This window comes from Molothrus aeneus, chromosome 3, assembly GCF_037042795.1.
Source record: "Molothrus aeneus isolate 106 chromosome 3, BPBGC_Maene_1.0, whole genome shotgun sequence".
In the NCBI taxonomy this organism is placed as follows: Eukaryota; Metazoa; Chordata; class Aves; order Passeriformes; family Icteridae; genus Molothrus; species Molothrus aeneus.
This window is the reverse complement of record NC_089648.1, coordinates 69,471,478-69,494,410: the sequence shown is the minus strand read 5'-3', so window position 1 is coordinate 69,494,410 and position 22,933 is coordinate 69,471,478. Positions and strand designations below refer to the sequence as shown.

The window sequence follows — 22,933 nt, the reverse complement described above, 5'->3', positions numbered from 1 at the left end:
GGCTCAAGTTGAAGCATCTCAGTTGGAGCACCTCAACTTTGAAAAACTTGCATCCAACCCTCCATCCCTTTCTTGCCAGAAAAAGACAAGAAAAAAAAAATTTCTTTGACATAAAATGTTCAATTTGGCCTGAATCCCTTTTTTAGAGTCTTGGGGAAAAAACAGCAAAGGAAATGAAAGAAAGCTCTACAATAACAAATGATGAAAAGTTTCTCCTTCCTGTCAGTAGATCAATGGAAGGAGCACCTACACTTGCTTAGATCCAGTTCCAGCATTAATTCTCTGACTATCTGAGAGAATTAGTGCCCACTTGGTTCACAGTCCAGCACAGTCTCTTCATCACCATGCAGCAGAAGCATTCTGGGAGAGGCTGTGCCTATCCAGGCACTTTTATTCTGTCCTGGAAATATTCCTTAAATCAGCGATTGATTTGAAATGTCACTGGATTTAGTCCCAGATGAGTGACATAGTCCTCAAATGAGACATTCTCTGCTCTCTTACTTTGTCTCATCTGCCTTGATTTAAACATTTAAAGACACTTTTAAAGCCAACTCCTAAGATCATGAAAGGGAAGAGTTATGTGTTTCTACAAAAAAATATTTGGACTCTGTAAATTTACTGCAAACCAAACTTTATGGAGCAATACAGTAACTTGTACTAGCAATGGCATGGCCAGCTTGACCAGGGCAGTGACTGTCCCCTGTGCTGCGCACTGGTGAGGCCACACTTTAAATCCTGTGTTCAGTTTTGGGCTCCTCATGACAAGAAAGACACTGAGGGGCTGGAGCGTGTCCAGGGAAGGGAAGGGAGCTGGGGAAGGCTCTGGAGCACAGGTCTGAGGAGGAGCAGCTGAGGGAGCTGGGAAAGGGGCTCAGCCTGGAGAAAAGGAGACTCAGGGGGGACCTTCTCACCCTCTACAACTCCCAGACAAGAGGGTAGAGCCAGGTGGGAGTTGGCAATAAGGCAAGAGAAAACAGCTTCAAGTTTCACCAGGGGAATTTTAGATTGGATATTAAGAAAAATTTCTTCACTGAAAGGATGGTCAGGCATTGGAACAGGCTGCCAAGGGAAATGATGGGGTCATGTTCCCCAGAAGTGCACAGAAATGTGTGGATGCAGTGTTAGAGACAGGGTTTAATGGTAGATATTGCAGTGCTTATTTAATGGTTGGACAATCTGCAAAGTCTTTCCCTACCCCAACAATTCTGTTATTCCAGAGTCAGATATAAAGGCAAAAATTCAGTCCTGAAAGAACAAAGATAAAAGAAAATCCCACCAAGATTTTTCATTGTTCTATATTGACTCTCAAATAAGACTAAGACACTCTTTTTAATGCTGAATAATTACCAACAAGGCTAAAGAAATTCTTTAATTTTAATACAAAAGAGAGGTAGGTGGGAAGGAGACATGAAGATCAGCAATACAGATTGATGCATATAGCTACAATAAAAAGGTTTGCAGTTATATAATTTTCATTATCTGTTCTTTCTAGTCAATATTCAAGTCAAATTGTACCTGTGCAGGTTAGAGTCTCTCCAAAGTCCATTTCCAAGAGATAGTGTTTGTGGTGTGAAAGTGTAAACAAGGACCCTGGCTAAGTAACCTGAGAGAATAGGCTACCTTGACTTAAGTATCTTCTATACCCTCATTTTTTAGTTTAGATTCTTCATTCTTGTGTTCCAAGAACTTAAAAGTTCTGCTTTCTTTGAATGAAAACTTGTGATTTCCATCAGAAGTTTGCCTTCTGTTTAAGGCAAGCTCTGGGCTAACTGATCAGCATTAATTATTTTGCTCTTGGAGCCAAATAGGGGTGACAGAAGTGAGATCATTCACAGCAAGGCTGGATTAAGTTTCCTAACAAGCTGCAAGAACCAGGGGAAATCACCAAGTGCCAGGGCATACCCTTCAACTATGGATTGGACCCTGGAGAAGAAGAAAATTACACCTGAACAAACAAATCTACAAAAAGAAATTGAGAAAGGTCTGTCAACCAACTATGCTAAAAGAAATAAAAAAGAGAAAAAAGGTCAATATAGGAAAATGAGCATTTTGGGTCTTGTTCTACTTAGTTCATACCTAAGACTCAGAAACAGACAGAGGAGATATATGAACCCATCCTTCCTACATCTGGGCTGCTGACAAATCTGCCTGGACACATCACCTCCCAGTTTGCTGTTCCAGAAGTAATAAAATCTGCCATCATCGTTGTTCTGTTAGTGATAAAGGCAAAGGAGAATTTTCTGCAGAATTGTTTGTGAGAAAATTAATTGACAGCAGGCTTCTTGGCAGTTTGCAACCATAACATTTGTATGATCTGCTGATGCCACAGTTTTATTCCCTGCTAATCAGATATTGCTCTCTTTACTGTGCAAGGGCATCTCTTGTAGCTGTTGTTGGCATGCAGAAGGCAGACCTCGTAACAGCAATAATTCCACAACATCTTTCTGTCTATATGGGCACATATTGTCTCAGAACACTCCATGGAGACAACCCCAACACACCACAGCCAAAATGTGACCATCTGCTTGATCACTTCATGATGTGGAAATTCAGCTTTGCCAACCATTTTCTTGGATCCAGTACAAATCCCTACCTCACCAAAGGAGCCAGTTCCTCAGAGATAATTGTGGACTTTATTTACATGCACCTGGATTGATCCCACTTGGCATAAATGACTTGTCAACATCTGAAGCTCCATCTCCTTGAGATTCCTCTGGGTCAATGGAAGGAGACAGATACCTGTAGATTTCCAGATAGGCAAGCTATCCAAGGTTGTCCTAGATTTGAAGGGCAAGAGGAATAATATGTGCCCTGCACATGACAAGCTGTGGGATGGTACACCAGGATTAGAGGGATTCAGTGCTATCCAGGACCCTCAGCTTGTTGCTCTGAGAAAAGCTGGGTACCCTGAAAAGCACTTACAGAAAATCTGAAATTATACAGAAACAAGCCAGAGTCTCCTGAGGTAACAGAAGCAAAATGGAAAATATCTCTAAGGTATTAAGAGGTGTTCCTTTAGAAAGCCCAGCTGAAGTACCTCTACATGAATGCCCTTACATTCAGCAAAAGTAACAAAATGGAGAAATTGGAAGCCACCATGCTGTCAGAAAGCTGTGACCTAGAAGCCATTCCTGAAACTTGGTGGGATGAATCCCATGACCAGAACATGTCTATCAGTGGCTAAAGGCAGTTCAGAAGACACAGGGGAGGAAGCAAACACGGAGGAGATGTGGGTCAGGTGAAGAGACAAGATAAGCCCCTGAAGTTTAAGCAAATAAACTTCCAGCTCTTCAAGAAGTTTGTCCATACAACCCCACAGGAAACTGTCCTTAGGGAGCAGAAGAGAGCTAGAGGATTTTAAGGATTTCTTCCACAGAGCACAAGACCTGGCAATTCCCAGGAGCAAGAAATTAGGAAAGGAAGACAAAAGACCAGCATAGCTGAGTGGGGTCAAACTAAAGGCAAGAAGAAAATGTATGGGCAGTGGGACAGTGGGAGCAGAGCCAGGTTTCCTGGAAAGATTACAGGACACACACAGTTGTGTAAGGCTGGGGGGAGGAAGACCAAGGGACACCTGGAGCTGAACTTGGCTAGTGACACAAAGACTAACAGGAATGGCTTCCACAGACATGTTGGCCAGAAAAAGGTCAAATAAGGCATAATCCCTTGGCAAAAAATGCTGGCAAACTGGTAACACCAGGCCAGGAGAAGGCTGAGGAACTCAGCAGCATTTCTGCCTGAGAAAACAGCACAGGACTGCAGTGATCTGGTGCTAGAACAGCAGAACTCCATGTCCATGGCTATGTGAAGCTTTTGTCTTCCTATTTAAAATGAAAAGATACTTATCATTAGCATTTCACATGAAATAACAACTTTAAATCTAAAATGATGTTACAAACATGCAGATTGTGCAGCAATTTTTTCAGTGGGAACATTTTATGGGAACATTTTCTGTTTTCATTACTGCTTTTCTTGAAAAAATACATTTCAAAATCATAGAAACAGAGAATGGTTTGGGTTGGAAGGGACCTTAAAGATCAGCTAGTTCCAACCCCCTGCCATGGCCAGGGGCACCTTCCACTTTCCACACGGGATATTTTACAGACCACAGCTAAAACTGTTTTAAGAAAAATAATTTTAATATTCCTTACTGAAACATTTTAGTATTTTGCCAGAGTATTCTGGTTTGTATTTAGCAATCTTTTAAGCCTGTACTGTGCAGTTGGAGCCTTATGAATGAAAACACCATTATAAGAACCATTTATCAGCTTGAGAGATATAGACTGAAACGGTACAAATTTCTGGCTCAGTCTTATAATGATAACTCATGACAATATCTAAAATCATTTTTAGTTCTTTAAAACTGAAGGGAAAGAACAATTTGCTATGTCATTGCTGCGATAAATGGGCAACATTCTCAGAAGCAATCAACTAAAATAAACTGATATATAGGTTCCTGTAGGAGGCAAGCAATCTTAAAATCTCTTTCTAAAACAAAGCATAACTTTCCATTCTGTCCCACACTTAAATTGCAGTGATTTACAAATATAGTTCATTTTATATTTATTGTTATTTGCCTTTCTGAGTAAATTCAGGGTAGTGAGAGCACATAGTGAAGTGCTTCTCACAACGCTTTGCTGACATAAAATTAATAAAACTAAGCATTCCATAAAATCAGTGATTTATTGGGAACAGCCAGCACCTTGCTCCTGGCATAGATTATAATTTTCTTTCTTCTGAGCTTTGCAAGCAAAACCTTCTTTTGGTAGCAGACTTATGAGGCTGCTTCTTTCCAGATTTTTTACATCTCTCAGTTACATGTACCAAACTATTAAATGGGATTTGTGGTCTGGGTTTGGGGTTTCTCTGCCTTACTCCCATTGCAATGACTGACAATACAATGTTTTAAAATCAAAAGCACTAAAAAGTAATGGTTTGAAGTAGTTTGATCCAGCAGTTTCCTCATTCCCCCTTTGTCTTTCACAGTGTTGAGCTTCCTTTAAGGGGTAATCAGACTTTTTAGAGAGGAAGGACAGCTGGAGCAGTGTATCAGATGGAAAGAGAGGCAGAGATCATCTCCCCAGTTCCTGCTGCCATGATACTTTTAATGGTCTGAGAAATTAATGAATGCACACAGTAAAGGCAAGTGGGAGTGATGGGCTCAAAACAGCAGAGGGTTTGGTCCTAAAGCAGTAGGGACACCCTGTTGTGTCAGTCACCCTATAAAGTAAAGCAGCCCCTGGCCCTACCACCAGCTGAGGGTGCTTTCAACCACTGAAGCCATTGCTGTAAAAATCTGATAAACTGAATTACCACACTGTGTTTCTGCAATGTCCATGGCTATGTGAAACTTTCATCTTCCCATTTAAAATGAAAATATATTTATCATTACCATTTCATATGAAATAACGTTAAATCTAAAATTTAAGTTTATAGACACCACCCCCCCAAGTTTATAGATATAAACATGGTACCTCACCAGAACTCAGAAATTCAACATCAATGTGATTTTTTGCACTTGTAGTGGCAGAACAGCATCACCCTTTGGCCACAGCCTTTACTAGAAAACAGAACAGAGCCAGGGCTGGGACTTTCTATACAATATTAAATTTTTTGCATGCTCCCTGGCATGCTTTTACTCTGTCCATGGCACTTTCCCAAATAATTCCCAGGTGCAAATTAAGGTTTGTGCATGGTCACTCTGTTCTAAAGGCTAAAGGAGTAACATACCATAGTTTACATGCTTAGATTGCACCAGCTGGCCTCTGTGACAGAAAATTAACCCTAGAAATAATTAATTCATTAGAATGGATGCAGATTAGGAATCTCCAATGACCTCCATAGGGATGTAAGTGCAACAAAAGATTCATCAATGAAAGCACTACTTCTTCAGACTCCTTGATGTGCTAGGGAAACACATGTTCAAACTATTCTCATGTTCAAATTTTTTCTCATCTGAAAAAATGGATATTCAAAATAATAATGGGAAAAGGGAGGGCAGCCAGCTGACTCACTGCTCCTAGTATTCCAAGCAAAAACAATTCTCCCCAAAACTGAAAGGTGTCTCATCTATTGTTCCAGGACTAAAGTTTAGCATTAAATTCTCAGAATTTAGCCAGAATAATAATTAAGTGAAAAGCTTAATGATCATCCCGCTGGGATGGACTGCTAAAGGTCAGGTTTCAGATACATTAATGAGCTGCTAACTGCTGCTAACTGGAAGAGGCTTTTTTTTAAGTCCTGCACTAGCCAACCCACTCATGTTTTTGATGGCAACACTGAGCATATCAGATGGCTATGGGAGTTTTGCCATGAAATGAAAGCTCCTCTTGTGCTTTATTTCCAACCATTTCAGCAGAGTTTATGAGAAGCAGCTTGAAGGTGAGGCCATGCCCTACAAAACTGAGAAAGAGCTTTTTGGTCTAATTCCATCTCGTCATGGAGTCCTCTGGTCAGTGATTTGGGGAATGAATCAGAGCCATGTAGAGTAGGAGTCCTTCACTGGTGACAGCCCTGACTCTTGGAAAGGCTGAAAAACAACATGGGAAGGAGTCAAGGGCTCACAGGAAAAGCAGCAGTCATGTGCTATCTTAAAAATTGGGAAAGCAACATATTTTAATAAATGTCTATGAGTTTGCATGGTTTACTTCTTCTCTGTCTTGGTCCAATACCCAAGGTATGAATTTCCAAAGTAAGATATATACATATATTGATTGGTTGATTGATTGATTGATAGATATCAGGTTTTAAGCATATAAATAGCAATAAAAATCCTGTGCTACATGAGAACAGTAAGGCTGAGCAATGCCGTGGGCTTGCTGTTGGATCCTTCTGATGGTTCAAAACTAGACAGTTTAAAGCTAGATAGATTAAAACCAGATTTCCTTTTGCCTCAAGTTCCCTGCCATAAAATTGGTGTAATACCCACAACAATCTCTCAGAGGTCATGGTATTCATTCATATATATAGTGCATGAGAGAATCAATGCATGCACTGCTATGTCATCCTACAGCAAAATAATCAATTTTTAATCACTGCTGTGCACAGGTGGCAAAGGTAAATGGGACTTGAGACCAGGCATTGAAAGAGGCAGGTATTTGTATCAATTCAAAGCTAGGTTTCTAAATGGTATTGCTACAATACTAAAATTAGTAAAGTAAACAACTTAAACACCAGATCTAAGGGCCTGATGAGCTGCACAACTTTAAGTCATGCTTCTCATGCATTTGGATTTTAATGCAGTCAGCCCCATGAATACAAAAGAACATAAAATCATTCAGACTGACTCGGGCCAAAGGGTTTATCTAGCTCAGCATCCTATTTCTGATAGCAACCAATGGGAAGTGCTTTAAAAATGGGGATTTCAACAGATCAAGCGTCAAGTCATACTCTCCCAAAACACTCCCCAAGGCTCCTGCTGCTTCTTGACTCATTGACTTGTGTGTCCAAATAAGTTATCTCTGACTTTAATGACCCTTTCTGGGCAATTTTCCTCCATGAATGTGTGCAAGTTCTTTTAACTTGCTGAATGGTCCATATTAGTGTTACAGGGGTTTGAACCAATTTGATACAAGAGTAGCTGCAAGCTGTGGAGCAGCAGGCAGAGCATCAATGTGTGTTGCAGTTTTCATTTTTCAATAAAACTGCATAAAGAAATTTGAGGAAAATTATTTTATTCCAGTCATCAGATAAGTCATTTCTTCTCTCTTTGGTTCATTTTGCTTTTAACCTCTTGTCTAATGAGAGGAAACCCTTAGGTCCAAGGAAAGGCTTTTGGCTGTGAAGAGGAATGCTGAGCACCTTTATAACCATTTGGTAGCTTGTCTGAATGAATTCCTGCATCTACAGCATTGCCTGTCACTGCTGTCTGATAAATAGTATATATGTAACTTACACATCCTGTATTGGCAACTTGGCTAAATTTATAGGGACACGCTGGGAATGTGGGAGAGGGCTGCTGCTCCCCCAGAGCATTGCTGTGTGAGCAGCTCAGTTTGTGTTTCACAGAGCAGGGCAGCAGCCACAGTGCTGCATCAGCTGCTTGGCAGCTGCCTGTGATCTGGAGCAGCCAGATGTGAGGATGTGAGGATGTGGGGATGTGGGGATGTGAGGATGTGAGGACGCTTCCCAGCCTGAGCAGTCCCACTGGTGGGAGAGCCTGAGCTAGAGCCCTGGTGCTGCACTGATCCCAATGCTGTCCCAGGCTTGGCAAGGGCAGTGGAGCAACCTTTTCCCATGCTCCTGTGCAGTGCAGGAATGGGGCTTTTTGGGAAGGGAAAGAGAGATTTAATACCTATTTTTCAAGTTGCTGAGTCAGTCCCTGTATTTCCTTCACTCCCAGCAAACAGAAGGAAAAGGCCCATGTCACCTCCCCCTCTGCCTTCCCATCCCTTTTCTGAAGTAAACAAATGTCAGCAAATCCTGCACTAACAACACTGTTAAAAATATCACCCTGTCAGCAGACAGGTTCATTCCCTTTGTCTGAAGCTCTCTTCATTGCAGTAAAGGTGTGCTGTTACATCAAGATAAGCAGTCTAGGTGGAAATCTCAGTGTCCAGGGGAGGAACAGAGACGTGCTCTGTGCCACAGTGTCACCAGCTGGAGTAATTTCCAAGTAGGAATCATTAGTGTAGGAATTTGACAGGATTTGACCTGGTAACTATCAAGGTAGAGGCTAGCTCTGCTTTACTCAGCTGGAACTTGTCCCTGGGATAGCAACTGAAAATGAGCTACTTCAGCCAAGATGCAGCACTCACTCTCTTTAGTGAGCTTCAAACCAAGTTAACCTCAGCACCAGCTCCACACTCAGTGAAAAGATGGTGCCCCATTAGATTTTGAGGATGTATGGAAAATATTCATGATCAGAGTGACTATATCCCTTTCAAAGGGAGATAAATCTCCACAAAGCTTTTCCCAGGTGATTTTCCATCTGTTTCAGGAAGGGGATGTTGGTTGTTACAATGAATAATTTCACTGGGGAGAGTTGAAGAATGAACTGTTTCTGCTCATTGCTTGTTATGTCAGGAATCTTGCAATTCAGAGACTTCAGATTGTGCAGACAAATGGATCTTGTCTCTGAAAGGTAAAAGTTTCGTCCCTTCACAACTGGGTCCCACGACTAATAACATTATACACTTGCCTCATGGATAAAACTCCAGGAATTTGTCCCACTCCTTCAAGCAGTGCTTCACTCTCTTCATTTGCTCAAACTTACAAAGGCACAGGTTATTTTTTGGACATATCTTTTTTCACATCTATTTACTTCTCCAGTTATTTTACCATCTTTCTTTGAAGAAGCTATTATTCCTCCATCTTTGCCAGAAAGCAGAAAATGGCCAAACATTGTTTCTATAATAATTCAAGTACAGATTATTTTCTGGATTCTGGATTCTGTATTCTGGATTCGGGATTCCAGAATCTACGCTTGATTGAAACATTTTCCTTTCTTGAGTCTCACTGATACTTTATTCTTTTGGATGTTACTGGATTATCAAATCCAGGTGATAAAATATTCTGATCAGTGCCACAAATTCATCCTATGCTTTTAGCCTAAATAAGTGTACAATAAATTCATTTAAGATTGATCTAAATTCATTACCTTGTCTTCTACATGTCACTTAAACGCTCATCAATAAATAGCAGTTTCCATATGTGCAGTTCTTGCTTACAGTGTTCATTAAAAGGCTTAAATGAGAAACAGCAAAAGCATTTTAATTCATTGCTAAGCACAGCAGAAAACTAAGCAGGATTCCAACTTTATGTACAATTTGCAAGCCATATACATTAGCTCAAACGTAAATCTCCCTTAATGAGGTGTGCACACCAACTATTAATCACATCCATTGAAACATTCCCCATGTTCAGCTCTATTTCAGTGCAGGGGGGTGCTATTTAATATTTCTGTTCCTACAAAAAAGAAGAAGAGTCTAGGCATGAAAAATTGTAAAATTCTACCTTAAAATGAACTGTAGCAACCTTGAATACAAAGAAGTGTCATTACAGTTTAGTTAGAAACATCTTTGTGTCTGGACTAACAGCTCTTTGGCTTATCTCCAGGGCTCATCCTGGGCTTCTACCCAGGGATGCTTATGGAGAAGCTCTGGAAATGTCTTTTGAATAAGAAAGATCCAAAACTGGATAAGATTCAAAATCAGAGATGCCAAATTCTTGTTAGCATTAATTATTCTTAATTTAAATCAAGATCAAGGTCCCTCTATGGTGGTCTCTGTGTAAACAAGAATAACAGTGTTTGCCTCCAAAATGAGAGACAGAAACTGATGAAAGATCAAGGATGTGCCAGAGGGATGTGATGTGTAAGTAAATGATCTCCATGTGATTTAGCTCAGTTCCCATAGTTGCTTACTTATGTTTGAGCTTCTGTGTGTAGTCCAGGACATTTATTTTAAGTTGGATTGGAAAGGGTAGAATGAGGGGGCTGTCAAGGTCTGTGGAATGAATTACCTGAAGAGGGAACGTATAAGAAAGGAGACTAAAAGAGCTTGAACTACCACTTGTAATCTGTGTTTCCAACAGAATGGTGTTAATCTAATTTATATCTTGGTGTTTCTTAGGAGGTTGGAAGGCAAGGGAGGAACTACAGCTGTGACTGCTACATCCTTACACCTTTTCCTTCCTGTACAGGTGTCTACAGCTGGGCTGTGGTTGAGAAGTTGGCAGAATTTCATGGGAGCAGTGTTAGGCTGATGCTGATCATTTCTGAAATGCAATTATACAGCCAACAGCCTCTCAGCTTCTCAGGAAGAAAAAATCTTAAGGAAAGATTTTTAATGAAAAGATGTCTGTGACATGTCACCTTTTCTTATTTAGTTAAATTAAAAAGAAAACTGTTTGTAATTTCATCTGCTGTACCCATGCAGAGGAAAGAACACTTGACAGGTTATCTGTTGCCAATCAAATCCTCAATCAAGTGCTGATGTGGAATGAACAGGGAAATTCTTCACCTGTTGAACATATAATTCTATCATATCACTAAAACAATTTTACAATATAAGAAAATGCAAAAACAATGCAAAGAAATTTCAAGTTCAAACAGCTGAGTTTCAGGAAAAGTCCATGGACCGAAGATGTTCCTCTTTGACATCTCTGAAAGTCCCTTTTGGTCCTGAAACAGGCTTGCAGAATCCTGAAACAACAAATTGCTAAAGAAAAATCCATCAATAGTTATCAAAAATCCATTGACAGTCATCAAACAATTTTGAGAACATTTCTGGAATATCTTGGCCACAGCCCCATATTGGACCACTTGGGCTGAGGCTAAGTTTTGCTCTTCAATGCTTTCAAGCTGCTGCCAGCTCTTTCAACCCTTTTTATTTAATTTTTTTTCTTTTTTTTTTTTTTTTGGAAAGAGCAGCAGCAGACAGCCTGAGAGACCCTGGGGGGCCCTGGCCCTCTTGGAAGGATCAGGAACCCCAAACCTGGCCCACAAAACGGTGGCCCAGGACCTGAAGGGGAAAGTGAAGCCCCCAAGCCCAACCCCAGGCGGCCGGGCGGTAGCCCTGGCCCAGGGATCCGAGCCAAACAGCCCAGGCCCAGCCCACGAGGCAGGCCCTGTGTTGCCACGAACCAGCACCCTGCTTCCAGTGCAATGGCAGCATGCGTGACCAAACACTTCCTCCTCCCCTGACTCCCAGTACAGACCAGCGCCTGGGGAAGAGAAGCTTTCCCGAGAATCGTCATCTCGGATCTGGGGATGGTTCATCCCCACAGCAAGCGAGCAATGGTCACCTGCCGCTGTTTCCTCTGCCTCTGCCATGCAAATGCAAAAGATGTTCCTGCCTCCTGCCCCACAGCACCACGCCAACCCTCTCTGGGCCAGGGAACAGAGGCAGAACCCCCAGGAGCCACCTCCCCCTTGCTGCTGGGGCATGTGAGGGATGGCAGGGATTGCAACCCCCAAGGGGGAACCACCGACCAAACACCCCCTAACCTGCCAAGAATGCTGAGTTTAAAAGCAGGCAGCGGGGCTGTGCCCGCACTCAGCTGTCGGGCCATGCCTCCTCCACATGCGCAGCCACAATCTGCGAAGGGCAGCATCATCAGGAAGGGAAAAGCTAACAGTACCTTGTGACAGTGTCCACCACTCTCTGGCCGGCTTCTTGATAATGCTGAGCTTTCCGGACATCTTCTCTAGAGGCTTTTCAAAAGGTTCTCTGTGTGGTCAGCCTTGGCTGTGAATTCTGTCCAAATCAGGATGTTCCGTTCTTCAGCTCCTGGCTAGAATCCACTTCTGTGGTCACTTGTGAGGTGACCATCAATGCCACACACTCAGGATTTACCCAGTGTAGCAGTGCTCCTCTGGGGGTCTCATCAAGTGAGGAATCTTCTCCACTCGGGGGTCACCATCTGTGACGCTGTTCACAGGGGTCTTCAGGTGAGGGAAGCGATGAGAATGTTGACTCCATGTCCAGAAGGCTTGATTTATTATTGTATGATATATACATTACATTAAAACTATACTAAAAACAATAGAAGGAAAAGTTTCATCTCAGAAGGCTAGCTAAGCTAAGAATAGAAAGGAAAAGAATGATAACAAAGGCAGCTGCCTCAGACTCTCTGTGTCTGAGTCAGCTCTGCTGTGATTGGCCATTAATTACAAACAAGCACATGAGTCCAATCACAGATGGACTTGTTGCATTCCACAGCAGCAGATAACCATTGTTTACATTTTGTTCCTGAAGCCTCTCAGCTTCTCAGGAAGAAACAATCTTAAGAAAAGATTTTTAATGAAAAGATGTCTGCGACAAGCTGCAGACAGAATCAAATGTTTGTCTCTGTCTTCACTGCTCCTCAGCCTCAAACAGTCATGGGGTTGCTGTCTGCCAGGCTTCCCCAAAATACCTGTCAAGAGACCAAAGCTTTTATGTTTTGGTCTCATTGGAAAGTCTCAGAATTATTTAAAGGGCTTTCAGAAGTGCTCATGCAAGCAGAAATAAATACAATTACTCAGAGTACACATGAAGGAATAGTCTGTATATTTAACACCAGTGTCCCATGATGCACTGCTACTTTTTAAATGAGGTTCATACTGTAATGGGGATATATCAAAATTTGGAAGCTGAAACAATTGACAAGTTCAGCTGTATGGCAAAGTGGCCATAGTCTGGCAGAAATATTTTTAAGGAAATCAAAGTATCTATTATATAAAACTGACTTTGCTGCTGATATTTGTGGTGGATTTAAGTGTATTTTCTGTGTTTATCAGAAGTGCTAAAATCTAGCAATAATGAAATCTCTTGTGCAGTACTGGAGATTTCCCTGAGGTCCCTGTCACTAAAGATGAGAGCTCAGCTGGCTGAGGTTTTATTGCACTTGGTTAAATATTCTTTCTATAAAACCAGCTTTAAAATTAGACAATTTATTATGATAGAGATCTGTTACTTAAAAGAAGAATTCTACCCAGAATACTTGTCAAGACAGAAAGGCACAGCAGGGCGTAAAACCCCTCTGTCGGCATTTCTACACAATCTGGTTAGAGAAGAAATTGTGCATGTAGTGACCTCACAGGAGAATTGACCTAGAAAGGATTTAATTTCTCTGTTTAATGCTTTTAAATATCATGAAATGCCACATACCAAATGAAATAAAGAAGTATAGGTTTAGTGAAAACAAAATTCCTGCAGGAGCTTCAGCAGGAGATCTTGACTGGACTTCATTTTTTGCTGCAGTTGCTGTAAGCTCTGTGATATTCAGAAGATGTAAATACTGAAAATTCCTATTGTTTAAGGAGACTCCTCCCTTTGGACAATGCTACTCATCAGTGCATCACTGCCACAGTTAGACCCTCTATCCACAAAGTCTGAACCATTCCAGGTTCAGGTTTACTGGCAGGATGAGGTCTGACTTCGCCTCTAGTGGGAGATTCTGGAGAAAGGGTAAACCAGTAATCACCAGGAGAGTGGTTAATTCCTCAGCTGCCTCATCAGACCCTCCCAGTTACCACTAAAGCAGCACAACAGCCAAGGCAAAACTAAGTAAAGAAGAAATTGTCAACAATCCAAGTGTGTGAATAACTCAATTACCATTACTTTACAAGTACCTAGAGAGATGTAAGATTAAAACCATTTTTTTCCTACCTATATTTTAGATTAGTTTGAAAACATATTCTCTATCTTTTCCTTCTCCTTAATCAAGCTGGGAATTTACTCAGTGTTATAGTTATGGTCTACTTCTTAGCTGGATGCATTGTTCTGAGATTTACCTTTATGGAATGGGATCTAGATTAAGGTACACATTTCCTACTGCTACCTAAAGTATGACCAAGCTTCAAATTTTCTCTGCCTTCTACATCAAAATCCCTAAGGATTTACTGACTCTTCATAAAGAAGTGGTTTAATAATTTTTTTTCTATTGCTTCTTCCCTCCCTGAGATCCAGAGAGTCCTTGGTGACTGTGATTAATTTTTTTAATCTCTGTGCTTCAGTTTTTAAATGTAAATGGGGATACCAATATTAATGATACTACTATTAGTGATTTAGCAGAACAACAAATGCATCCTACACTGCAGTGTGTTGAGATGCAAAGTTATTCCTCCATAAAAAAAGTGATGATGTGAACCTAAACTCTCTAAAATGGGGTGTATTTTCTAATCAATAAACCTGGATAAGAGTCCAAAGAGCCAGCAGCCTGGTCTAGTAGGAGGTGTCCCTGTCCGTGGCATAGAGTTGGAATTAACTGGTCTTTAATGTCCTTTTCAACCCAAGCCATTTAAAGATTCAATTCTTCTGCACTTCAATATGCTCGTAATGATCATGGCCCCTGCTATTATGGGGCATTGATTAGATAAAACTAGATGAGTTTTTCTAGGACATTAATTGCCTATCCCCAGTGGAAAAGAAAGAGAAAAAAAAAAAGGTGTTTTCCCCCTAGGCAAAATAATGTAAAGTTTATTTCCATTGGATCACAGCAAAGAATTATAATGTAAAAATATATTTCCTGCCCACTACTATGATTTAAAAGAAAGCTGCCTCCTCATCATTTGTATACATTACAAGTTACATGTGTGGCTGTTAATGAAAACTGAGTATAATACTTGGATTTCTCAATGCAGAAATGCTGAGTAATCTGTGCTATGGGACTTCTAAGACTTTTTTTGTTTGTTTGAAATATAATGTACAGGCCAAGGTTATCACCACATTGACTGCTGTCACCTATTGCAGCAAATAATCTTCTTTATGCCTTGATTCAAAAAAAAGTGCAGAGTCATCCTGATCTCCCTTCCTAGAAAGTTTACAAAAGCTGGCAGCAGCCAGCAGCTCTCCTTCCAGCAGAGCCTCATGGCCTCAGACTGGGGTACCAGTGGCTGTCATGAGGAGTGATAAATGCAGGATCAAACTCCTGTCCAAAGAACCTGACTGATTGTGGCAGAAGCAACAGCTAAATGCTGAATGGGCATTATTTGGTTAAGAACACATTGAAGACAGATTGTTTTTCATGATTAAAAAATCCTAAGCATTCTAAGCAGAGATAGGTATGATGGTACTAAAGAAAGAGACCTCAGGAATGTGAACAGAATCTGCCTCCCAGCACAGACAGGATGTACCCAGCACCTACATTAACATTTATTAATCTGACCTTTAGACTTGCAGTGAAGAAGACTTTATCACCTCCTAGATTGTGTGTTCCAGAGTTTAATGAAGCTTAAAGAAAACAAGAAAGCTTTGTTTTTTCTGATATCTAATTTAATGGTTTTGGGGGATTTTTTTTCCAAATGAAACCAATGACTTCTTCTCCTTCTCAAGTAGAAATGAGAACGATTTGATTGTTGTCCATATTATACTTTTTTTAAATGTTGAATATTGTTGAGTCCTTACTGGCATTCCAGTCTATGAGTGGAAAAAAATCCAACTCAATCAGTTTCTCTTTGATTTTCATGTACGAATAACAGGGTATTGTTTGCTGGTTTTATTCTCCAGGACATTCAGCCTATTTTGCACCACTTTTTTTAAATGTCATCCACAAAAGAGGTCTAGAGCTAGGTGATTTTAAAGGTCCTTTCCAAAACAAATCTTTCTATGATTCAGTAAAAAAAAATCATGCCCCATTTCAAAACAGTGCTCCGGTCCTCCTTTTTGAAGATGGATACTTTGCTTCTTCTTTCCATTCTTCTTGGACCATCCCATCTACATTTATCCCCTGAAATGATTTCTAATTGTTCAGAGATTGCTTTGGCTTAACTTTTAATTGATTCATTTCTCCAGGTTGATTGAATTTAACTCAACCAAGTTGTCTTTAATCTCTCATTTCACTCTTTTTGTTTCTGTCCCTATTCTCATCCAATTTATCTGCTCATAATTAATATTTTGCTCTTAAATTGAGGCAGAAAAAATGCATTATTTATTTTTGTCTTCTCTGTGGCTTCCCTTTCTTGTTATCCTACCCTCACAAATAATGGACTAAAAATTTCTTGTCTCCTTTCCTTTAAAGGAGTCATAGGCCATTGCCTGTCCAGCAAATAAAAAATTGCTGTACTTCATTCATGTCATGTTAGTACCAGAAAAACTCGGCAGTTTTGACCCAGAGCCAAAGACCCTCTGAACCTTCCTAGAACTTCTCAGTGAACTCAACTCCACTGTCAGTGTTGTTGTGGCATTAGGAATGAGGCTGAAGGAACAGAATTTTATAGAGTGACTATGTTGTCTGAATCTTGAGAACTGTCAGAAGACATTCAGGAAAAATGGATTTGTATCCTTGTTGGGAGAAGGGAATAGACCTGCTTATCTGGGGAGAGCAACAGAGGTTGACTGGAAAACTTGGTATCAGGCTAATGACATGGGCAAACCAGTCAGGCAAAGATTTCCTTTTGTGTCAGCAAGGGAATTACTGTTCTGTATTCCCCAATACCTGTGTTTGTGTGATAGAAATGAAGATACTTGTAAAAGAGGAATAAATGGAAATGTAACTTCTGTATAATAAGAATCATAAGAAAATCAGTGCCAATTTTGATACTCAAAAAAGCTACAAATATCAATACTTTTTTTCCTTAAGATAATATTTCTTCTACTTGCAAAAAAACCCTAGAGTTTAATCAGAGTGTTTTAATTTTAAACATTATCACAAGTTTGAGTACACACATTAGTGCATACTCTTGCATAGCTCTTCACACATATGTTTGACAATAAAGCCCCTCTCTATTATTTATTGTGTAATTACCCCAAGGTTAAATGCACCCAGGTACTCATCACTGAGAGTGTGATATGTTAACACTTATAAATTGATAACAATAAAAACATGGCAAAAATGCAACTGTGAACACAAACTTGCAGGAGGGCAGATAAATGAGATTTTGGAATAAGGAGAGAAAAGTCCATATTGTTGTTAATTGCTGATAGAGCCGGTAGTGCATTGCTTCACCCATTCCAGTGCTGGAGTTCATCCAGGGAAGGGAACAGAGCTGGGGAAGGGTCTGGAGCACAGGTCTGAGGAGGAGGAGCTGAAGGAACTGGGAAAGGGGCTCAGCCTGAAGAAAAGGAGGCTCAGGGGGAACCTTCTGGCTCTGCACAGCTCCTGACAGGAGGGGACAGCCAGGTGGGGGGTTTGTCTCTTCTCTCAGGTGATAAGCAATAGAACCAGGGGAAATGGCCTGGAATTGCTCCAGGGGAGGTTCAGGTTGAATACTGGGAAAATTTTCTTCACTGAAAGGGTTGTCAAGCATTGGAACAGACTGCCCAGGAAAGTGGTGGAATCACGGTCGCTGAAGGCATTTAGAAGATGTGCAGAGGTGTCACTGAGGGCCATGGTTTAGTGCAGGGCTTGGCAGTGCTGGGTTAATGGTTGGACTCGATGATCTTTAAAGGTCACTTCCAACCTAAATGGTTCTGTGGTTTCTGTACCATTAAATTAGGCCATGCCAGGACATGGGCCCTTGAAGTGGTGACCAGCCTGGTCCACAACCTGCAGGAGACTTAAACACTTGCTACAGTCATATAAACATTGCATTCAAGTCACTTGATTCTGCAGATTTATTCAGCTGAAGGAGACAATCCTTTCTGCTTGATGGCCCAAAAATGACAGTGTGCAAGGCAGCCGTGCCTTGAGAATTTAAACAACTCACCCTAAACTTACCAGGGAATTCAAGGTCCCTCCTGAGCTGAGATGCTGGCTCTTAAGAGAGCAGCATTTCCACACAGGCTTTTTGCTAGCTGCAAGACTTCTGTACCAATGCATGTTTATCTTTCACTGGGGATACTGATCTGCAGTAGAGCAGGTAACATTCACAGAACCTGACAGTTTATGCTGTTATTTTCCCTGCCTAGAATGGCTGTCAGGAGTCTGCTTTGGGCAACATAAGCAGCTGTATGAATCCAAACAATTTCAATCTAAAGACAAACTCAACAGACCTTTCATTGCACACACTTGGTTATTTGCAAATCTCCTGTTGTCATATTTCTGGGTTTGATCTGAGAAAATTTGCTTTGTGCCTGCTTTGTTTCATGCAATTCTTCTACTACAGTGGGTGAAGGCCCACATACAGAGGCAGAAACCTCTGCAATCTACTCCTTTTTCTGCTCATAGTGTGTCTCCTTACATTGGCCAGAATTTTCTCAGGGCTAGATCCAAAATGAAGAGAACTTTTCACTTTCTAATCGAAATTCAAATTTCTGGTTTTAATTGTTTAAATTTTTTTAATTGTTTTAATTATTATTTGAAAGCCAAATTTAATTGTTATTTGAAAGCCAAACCATTTTGGATGGGTTTTTTGAATGTTGACTTTTCTATTTTCCCTCAAGTTGAAATTCTCTAATTGTTAAAAAAAAAGAATGTGTATGTGTGTATACATTCTTTTCAACATACACATTATATGAAAATGTATATATGATACATAACTTATCTGTTAAACTTTTTCAGTAAGATCAGCTTCAGCTTTATCATTCTGTCACAAAATATATTAGCTGTAGACTTCCTAGACTGTGACTGTGACTGTGACAAGTCATATTAAAGTAAGTCTGTATTAAATTTTAATTTATTAAAATATCATACCCATAAAACACTTAGGAATGGAATACAAAGTCAGAACCTGTCATGGAATACTGACCACATCTGACTTTTCTGAACGTCCTCTCACATGAGCTAAGAGAACTCCTCACCACCAGGAGGAGCTCTGGATAGCAGAAAGAGACACAGATATAATCGCAGAAAATAAACCCATACATTTTCTAGACAAAGAATGTGGACCAATGGCTTAGCCAGTACACTACTCTCCATCATCACCACCAGCATGCCAATTTTCATAGTGTGAAAACTGTGTGCTATCATTGAGAGTTCCAATTTCACTCAGTAGGCAAAGAATCATGATACAAATTACTCTGGTTATTTGTATTTACAGCATAATTTTTCCTTTATCATTTACAAAGAAACAAGGTGTCCCATTCTTGGTCACAACCACTCATTTCTCAAATAATCCCTTTAATTTATACTCTTTGGAAGAAAATGTTACTTGTATTTTAAGTTTTTCAAGTTGAATCCCTTAAACCTTGAAAGATGTAATAGGATGAAAAAAGGAATTTTTAGAATGAACCCCAGACTTGAAACCAAACTTCACATTCTCCTGTATTTGCAGTCCATTTGTGAAGTAATTCAATGTCCACTAAAATCAATTAATATTGTCATTTTTTTTCTGAGCATGGAGAGTCTTAGAATGTCAGGGCTGTTAATTTAAGCACCTGCAGGTGAACGTGGTATTTAGCTTTAGACAGACACTTAAGAGTTTTCCATTTGTTTAACCGGTGACAAAAACATAACAAAAATTAGGTGACAAAATTTTTTTACTGCTGGAGGATGAAACACCTGGGGGATGATTGGACCCTCTATATTTATGCACGAATTCAAACTTTGTTTTCTCATTTCAGGTCACGGAACCAAAGGAGTGTTTGAACTTCTTTCAGGATGGCGTCGGACCAGGGAGAATCTGCCCTTCAAGGACCGAGTAGCAGACGCCTACTCAGATGTCATGGTCTCCTACACCATGACCAGCTCCTTGTACTTCATAGCCTTTGGCATGGGGGCAAGCCCCTTCACCAACATCGAAGCTGTAAAAGTCTTCTGCCAGAACATGTGTGTCTCCATCCTGTTGAACTACTTCTACATCTTCTCTTTCTTTGGCTCCTGCCTGGTCTTTGCTGGCCAGCTGGAGCAGAACCGGTACCACAGCATCTTCTGCTGTAAAATCCCCTCAGCAGAATACCTGGACCGGAAACCGGTGTGGTTCCAGACCATGATGAATGACGGCCATCAGCACACTTCCCACCACGAGACCAACCCGTACCAGCACCACTTTATCCAGCATTTCCTCCGAGAGCACTACAACGAGTGGATTACCAACATCTACGTCAAGCCATTTGTGGTGATACTGTATCTCATCTATGCCTCTTTCTCCTTTATGGGGTGCTTACAGATTAATGATGGAGCCAACATCATCAACCTTCTTGCCAGTGAGTCCCCGAGCGTCTCCTATGCCCTCATACAGCAAAAGTATTTCAGCAACTACAGCCCCGTGATAGGCTTCTACATCTATGAACCTCTGGAGTACTGGAATGGTACTGTGCAAGAAGACCTAAAAACTCTCAGCCAGGGGTTCAACACCATGTCCTGGATTGAACAATATTACCAATACCTTCGAGTGGGTAACATCAGTGCAACCAACAAAAGTAACTTTATCAGCATCCTCCAGAGCTCCTTTTTAAAAAAGCCAGAATTCCAGCACTTCAAAAATGACATCATTTTCTCCAAAGCTGGAGATGAGAACAATATAATTGCTTCTCGTCTGTACCTTGTGGCCAGGACTAGTGAAAACACACAGAGGGAAGCGGTGGAACTGCTGGAGAAACTGAGGCCACTTTCTCTTATACAGAGCATCAAGTTCATTGTGTTCAACCCTACTTTTGTTTTCATGGACCACTATGGTTTATCAGTAACTATGCCTGTCCTGATTTCTGGTTTTGGCATCCTGCTGGTGTTAATACTGACCTTTTTCCTGGTTATCCACCCTCTGGGAAATTTCTGGTTAATCCTCAGCGTCACCTCAATAGAGCTGGGTGTCCTTGGCTTGATGACCTTATGGAATGTAGACATGGATTGCATTTCTATACTGTGCCTTATCTACACTTTGAATTTTGCCATAGATCACTGTGCACCCCTGCTTTATACATTTGTATTAGCTACTGAGCACACCCGAACTCAGTGTATAAAGAACTCCCTCCAAGAGCATGGGACAGCCATTTTGCAGAACGTTTCTTCCTTTCTTATCGGGTTGGTCCCCCTTCTCTTTGTGCCTTCAAACTTGACCTTCACACTGTTCAAATGCTTGCTGCTTGCTGGCAGTTGCACACTTCTGCACTGTTTTGTTATTTTGCCCGTCTTTCTAACCTTTTTCCCACCTTCCAAAAAGCACCACAAGAAAAAGAAACGGGCCAAAAGGAAGGAACGAGAAGAGATCGAATGCATAGAGATTCAGGAGAATCCTGATCATGTTACAGCAGTCTGAAAGGCTTAGAAAAATATAATAGTATATTCTCTTTTTAAAAAAGCGTTGCACAGAGATGCAGGGAAAATAGAGCAAAGATCTCAGCTGCTTGTGCTGGCCAGGTCTGACAAGGCAAAGGAAGATCAAGAAGGGGTATTCATGACACCTCAAGGTGCAAACTTTTTTTAACAAAAATAATGAAAGCGAAATAATCTCAAATGTTTCCTTTGAATCCTCATTCTCCACCAGAGAAGAGTCTGTTGGCCATTAAGTGTTCCTGAATCTCAAACTATAGCTCTAATGGGAATTGCTTAATATGTCATATGTAGGACTAAAGCTAAGGTGAAAAAAAGAGTTGCCATTAAGTAAACACTAGGGGAAAAGGCAGATTTGCTTGAAAAAATTGTCCATGGAAGAGAATTAAACAATATTTCAAATAAGAAAAGGTTACAAGACCAAGAGAGATTGAAAATGCCATGGTAATTTTTTATTTTCTTGAGCAAGTTAGTTAAGATGAAACCTATGCACTTGGGAAGTAAATGTTTAAAACTATCTAAGCCAAAGTACTTCCCAAATCCAGTATACCTTGTATATCTGTAACACCACAATTATTGCAAATATGGATGGCAAAAGGATAGAAGTACTATTTATGCAGGAGAAGAAACAATCATAGCCATTTGGAAATCTAACATGTAGTTCCTTTAAATGTGACATATCACTGTTATCCCAAGAGGTCACAGCTGGTAGTTAATACCATACACCTATTCTGGTAATTATGAATTTCCCCTTGAATTAACAGATCTCACAAAACTAATCCAGGCCATCATCACTGCAGCACTGTTTGCAGTTCCTGCAGTGTAACACTTCTGAATCCTAATTTGTTGGTGTTGACATTAAATACTGAATATTAATCAAGCAGGAGCTACAAACGCAATGATGGATTGCATTTCACAGGCACAATGTGACCATGTAGCAGCTGAGTCAGCTCTGGAACACCTGCACAGTCTTAGCATCATATATTTGGTCCAAGGGATGAAGGGATATGTTTGCTGGTCCCTGCAATATGCTGCAGGAAGTGGGATTTTCCCCTTCTTTAAGCAAAATATTATACAAAAAACTTGCCACACATTTAAAAAAAAAACCACCTTGTAAATGTTTGCATGGGGTCAGATCAACCCCTAGTTGTAAGAAGACAGACTGGTCCCCTGTGGGAAGGGGAGGGGAGGGTAAAATGTCTTTTTTACTGTTATTATTATTCCTAAATATTTGAGTGTTGATCATCTGCAACATAAAGCTTTGTTATGGCAGTTAAAATTTCACAGGAGAGTGCAGTAAATCCTCAGTTACTATGTGGCACTAGAAATTGTACTGTAAAGGACTATGAAAGACTTTCTCTGCTTTGTAAACTATTCAGCTTGGTAGCCCAAGGGAAGGGATGAAAACAGACCTAGCCAT

At 40.6% G+C, this 22,933-nt stretch overlaps 1 protein-coding gene across 2 annotated transcripts in view; it reads left to right on the top strand.

The window, feature by feature from the left end:
- The window catches only part of PTCHD4 (patched domain containing 4), an 83,242-nt gene extending 61,510 nt beyond the window's left edge, over positions 1 to 21,732 (top strand). For both annotated transcript variants that reach the window (XM_066545825.1, XM_066545824.1), the window contains exon 3: positions 19,866 to 21,732. In XM_066545825.1, coding sequence (XP_066401922.1) covers positions 19,866 to 21,499 — 1,634 coding nt within the window. In that variant the 3' untranslated portion in view covers positions 21,500 to 21,732. The remainder of the gene's footprint in view (positions 1 to 19,865) is intronic.
- The last annotated feature ends 1,201 nt before the right edge of the window (positions 21,733 to 22,933 follow it).